The sequence below is a fragment of the Corvus brachyrhynchos genome, unplaced genomic scaffold (genome assembly GCF_000691975.1).
Source record: "Corvus brachyrhynchos isolate BGI_N302 unplaced genomic scaffold, ASM69197v1 scaffold1119, whole genome shotgun sequence".
Taxonomy (NCBI): domain Eukaryota; kingdom Metazoa; phylum Chordata; class Aves; order Passeriformes; family Corvidae; genus Corvus; species Corvus brachyrhynchos.
In genome coordinates, this window is record NW_008240065.1 from 18351 (window position 1) to 23819 (window position 5469).

Here is a 5469-nt window from a genome sequence, read left to right on the forward strand (position 1 = left end):
TCCCCAGTGTCCCCATTGACGTCCCCTGTACAGGTGACACACTGAGGCAGTGACACTGTCCCCACTGTCCCCATTGTCCTCACAGGTGGCAGAGTATGAGGTGTGACAGTGACACTGTCCCCAGTGTCCCTGTTGATGTTCCCTGTACAGGTGACACAGTATGAGCTGCAGTGACACAGTGACAGTGACACACTGACAGCGACAGTGAGACAGAGATGGCGACACAGTGACAGTGACACAGTGACAGTGACACAGTGACAGCGACACACTGATAGTGACAGTGAGACAGAGATGGCGACACAGTGACAGTAACACGCTGACAGTGATAGTGACACAGTGACAGTGACGCACAGCGACGGTGACAGCGACACAGTGACAGTGACACAGAGACAGTGATGCTGACAGTGTGACACAGAGACAGTGAAACACTGAGTGACAGACAGAGATGGCGACACAGCGACACAGTGATAGTGACACAGTGGAAATGACACAGTGACACAGAGACAGTGGGACAGAGACGGTGACACAGTGACAGTGACACAGTGACAGAGATGGTGACATAGTGACAGCGACACAGTGGCACAGTGACACAGCGACAGTGACACGGAGACGGTGACATGCTGATAGTGACAGTGAGACACTGATAGTGACACAGTGGCAGTGACACGGTGACATACAGTGACAGCAGCACAGTGACAGTAACACACTGACGGTGACAGTGACACACTGACAGTGACACACTGAGAGTGACGCAGTGACAATAACACACTGAGAGTGACACAGTGACAGTGACACAGTGATAGTGACACACTGATAGTGACAGCGACAGTGAGACAGAGACGGTGACACAGTGACAGTGACACACTGACAGCGACACGCTGATAGTGACAGTGAGACAGAGACGGTGACACAGTGACAGTGACACACTGACAGTGACACACAGTGACAGCCACACAGTGACCGCGTGACGCAGTGACAATAACAAAAAGGTGGTGACACAGTGACAGTGACACAGTGACAGTGACACAGTGACAGTGACACACAGTGACAGTGACACAGTGACACGCTGACAGTGACAGTGACACTGATAGTGACACGGTGACACACTGATAGTGACGCAGTGACAGCGACACAGTGACAGCAACACAGTGACAATGACACAGATGGTGACACAGTGATGGTGGCAGTGACAGTGACACAGTGACAATGACACAGTGACGGTGACACAGTGACACAGCTACAGTGACACAGTGACAGTGACAGTGACACAGTGACACAGTGACACTGACAGTGACACACTGACAGTGATGGTGACACAGCGACAGTGACACAGCGACAGTGACACAGTGAAAGTGACAGTGACAATGACGCAGAGATGGTGACACAGTGATACAGTGACACAGTGACATGACAGTGATACAGCGAAAGCGACACAGTGACACAGTGATAGTGACACAGTGACACGCTGGCAGTGACACACTGACAGTGTCCCCAAGACCCCCAAAAGGGACCCAGATGTCCCCAAGACCCCTAAAAGAGACCCAGGTGTCCCGAAGACCCCCAAAAAGGGGACACAGTCACAGTGACACAGTGACACACTGACGGTGACACAGTGACACAGTGACAGTGACAGTGACACAGTGATACACTGACAGTGGCGGTGACACAGTGACAGTGATGGTGACACAGTGACAGTGACACAGTGAAAGTGACAGCGACAGTGACACAGAGATGGTGACACGGTGATACAGTGACAGTGACAGTGATACAGCAAAAGTGACACAGTGAAAGTGACACAGTGACACAGTGATAGTGACAGTGACATTGTGGTAGTGACGCAGTGACACAGTGACAGTGACATAGTGACATGCTGGCAGTGACACACTGACAGTGTCCCCAAGACCCCCAAAAGAGACCCAGCTGTCCCCAAGACCCCCAAAAAGGTGCTCACAGTCACAGTGACACAGTGACGCACTGACAGTGACAGTGACGGTGACACAGTGACGGTGACACAGTGACACAGCGACAGTGACACACTGACAGTGACACAGTGACAGTGACGGTGACACAGTGACACACTGACAGTGACACAGCAACAGTGACACAGTGACACTGACAGTGACAGTGACGGTGACACAGTGACAGTGATGGTGACACAGTGACACAGTGACAGTGACACAGCGACAGCAACACAGTGACACACTGAGTGATACAGTGATACAGTGACAGTGACACGCTGACAGTGACGGTGACACAGTGACAGTGACACACTGAGTGACAGTGACACAGTGACACAGTGCCAGTGACACACTGACACAGTAACGCTGTCCCCATTGTCCCCCCACAGGTGACAGAGTACACCGTCCATGTCCCCCGTCCCCTGGGGCGGCTGCTGCTCGTGCAGGTGCACAAGGGGCCCTGCGGGGGCCTCCCCGAGAGCTCCTGGTACCTGGAGACCCTCAGCGTGTGGGGACAGTTTGGGGACACCACTGGGGACACCGCAGAGCACGGGGACAGCGAGGACAGCGGGGACAGCGGGGACAGCGAGGACAGCGAGGACAGCGAGGAGGAGGAAGGTCCCAGCGAGGACGAGGTGACGGAGGATGAGGGGACAGAGGACGAGGGGACAGGGGACAGTGAGGGGACAGGGGACACCGATGAGGAGGAGGAGCCGGAGGAGGAGGAGCTGGAGGAGGAGCCAGAGGAGGAGGAGGAGCCTGAGGACACCGAGGGTGACATCGGCACTGCCACCACAGGTGAGGGCGGTGACACTGCAGGGACATCGGTAGTGCCACAGGTGACACCTGTGGCGGTCCAGGTGACATCAGCAATGCCACGGGTGACACCTGCGATGGCACAGGTGGCATTGGCAGTGCTACAGGTGACACCTGTGATGGCGCAGGTGACATTGGCAGTGCCACGGGTGACATCTGTGATGGCACAGGTGACATTAGGTGACAGGTGTGATGCCACAGGTGACATCGGCGCTGCCACAGGTGCCACCTGTCATGGCACAGGTGACATCAGCAGTGCCACAGGTGCCACCTGTGATGGCACAGGTGACACCTGCGATGGCACAGGCGACATTGGCAGTGCCACAGGTAATGGATGTGATACCGCAGGTGACATCGGCAGTGCCACAGGTGACACCTGCGATGGCACAGGTGATGTCACCACTCAGGAAAGCGACACCTCTCACGCTGTGGGTGGTGTCACAACGTCCGCAGGTGACAGCTGTGACACCACAGGTGACGCCACTTCCGTGGGTGACACCTGTGGCGTGACATTGGCAGTGCCACAGGTAATGGGTGTGATACCGCAGGTGACATCGGCAGTGCCACAGGTGACACCTGCGATGGCACAGGTGATGTCACCACTCAGGAAAGCGACACCTCTCACGCTGTGGGTGGTGTCACAACGTCCGCAGGTGACAGCTGTGACACCACAGGTGACGCCACTTCCGTGGGTGACACCTGTGGCGCTGCGGGTGACATCACAATCTCTGTAGGGGACGCTTGTGATGCTATAGATGATGTCATCTCTGTAGGTGACACCTGTGGTATTTTAGGTGATGTCACCAGCTCTAAAAGTGACACCTGGGACACTGTGGGTGACATCACCCCCGCAGGTGACACCGGTGACAGTACAGGCGGCGTCACCCCCGCGGGTGACACCTATGATGTGAGAGGTGACGTCACCCCTGCGGGTGACACCGGTGATGTGAGAGGTGACGTCACCCCTGCGGGTGGCACCCGTGATGTGAGAGGTGACGTCACCCCCGCAGGTGACACCGGTGATGTGAGAGGTGATGTCACCCCCGCGGGTGATACCGGTGACGTGAGAGGTGATGTCACCCCCACAGATGACACCGGTGATGTGAGAGGTGACATCACTGCCGCGGGTGACACCAGTGATGTGAGAGGTGACGTCACCACCGCAGGTGACACCCATGATGTGAGATGTGACATCCACTCCCACGGGTGACACCGGTGATGTGAGAGGTGACGTCACCGCCGCAGGTGACACCCATGATGTGAGAGGTGACGTCACCCCCGCAGGTGACACTGGTGATGTGAGAGGTGACGTCACCCCTGTGGGTGACACCGGTGATGTGAGAGGTGACGTCACCGCCGCAGGGGACACCCATGATGTGAGAGGTGGTGTCACCCCTGTGGGTGACACTGGTGATGTGAGAGGTGCCGTCACCCCTGTGGGTGACACTGGTGATGTGAGAGGTGCCGTCACCCCTGTGGGTGACACTGGTGATGTGAGAGGTGACGTCACCGCCGCAGGGGACACCGGTGTCCCCGCAGGTGACCCCGATGACGCCGCCCACGCCGGGCCCTTCCACTTCCCGTGCTACCGCTGGCTCGAGGGCTACGGCACCTGGGAGCTGCCCGAGGGCACAGGTGGGGACACCCGGGGGACACCTGGGGGACACCCAGGGACACCTGACTGTCCCCCCACGCCCCTGACGATGTCCCCGACGATGTCCCCGCAGCCACCACGCCGGCCATGGAGCGGCACCCGCGGCTGCAGCGGCAGCGCCGGAGGCACCTGGTGCAGCAGCGCCGGCGCTACAGGTGAGGGACAGGCGGCATCGTGTCACCTGCAGGGGGGTGGCACACCCACGGGGGTCCCTGTGTCCCCCCCGGTGTGTTTGTGTCCCCAGGTGTGTCCCTGTCCCCCTCCAGGTGTGTTTGTGTCCCCAGATGTGTCCCTGTCCCCTTACAGGTGTGTCCCTGTCCCCCTCCAGGTGTGTTTGTGTCACCAGGTGTGTCCCTGTGTCCCCCCAGGTGTGTCCCTGTTCCCTCCCCGGTGTTGTCCCCCTCTGTGTCCCCAGGTGTGTCCCTGTGTCCCCCCAGGTGTGTTTGTCCCCCCAGGTGTGTCCCCGTGTCCCCCCCCCAGGTGTGTCCCTGTGTCCCCTCCCCGGTGTTGTCCCCCCCCGTGACCCCTCACTGTCCCCGTGTCCCCCCAGGTGTGTCCCTGTGTCCCCCCAGGTGTGTTTGTGTCCCCAGCTGTGTCCCTGTGTCCCTCCAAGTGTGTCCCTGTGTCCCCCCAGGTGTGTTTGTGTCACCAGGTGTGTCCCTGTGTCCCCTTCCCGGTGTTGTCCTCCCCTGTGACCCCTCGCTGTCCCCGTGTCCCCCCCCAGGTGTGTCCCTGTGTCCCCCCAGGTGTGTTTGTGTCACCAGGCGTGTCCCTGTGTCCCCTTCCCGGTGTTGTCCTCCCCTGTGCCCCCTCGCTGTCCCCGTGTCCCCCCCCAGGTGTGTCCCTGTGTCCCCCCAGGTGTGTTTGTGTCACCAGGTGTGTCCCTGTGTCCCCTTCCCGGTGTTGTCCTCCCCTGTGACCCCTCGCTGTCCCCGTGTCCCCCCCCAGGTGTGTCCCTGTGTCCCCTCCCCGGTGTTGTCCCCCCCCGTGACCCCTCACTGTCCCCGTGTCCCCCCCGGTGTGTCCCTGTGTCCCCCCAGG

At 59.0% G+C, this 5469-nt stretch overlaps 1 protein-coding gene across 1 annotated transcript in view; it reads left to right on the plus strand.

The window, feature by feature from the left end:
* The first annotated feature begins 617 nt into the window (after window positions 1-617).
* LOC108449198 (nucleoprotein TPR-like) overlaps window positions 618-5469 on the plus strand; it is a 6347-nt gene continuing 1495 nt past the window's right edge. Inside the window, exons 1-4 of the mRNA XM_017744727.1 lie at window positions 618-632; window positions 2348-2756; window positions 4314-4409; window positions 4502-4583. Of these exons, the coding sequence (XP_017600216.1) occupies window positions 618-632; window positions 2348-2756; window positions 4314-4409; window positions 4502-4583 (602 nt within the window). The remainder of the gene's footprint in view (window positions 633-2347; window positions 2757-4313; window positions 4410-4501; window positions 4584-5469) is intronic.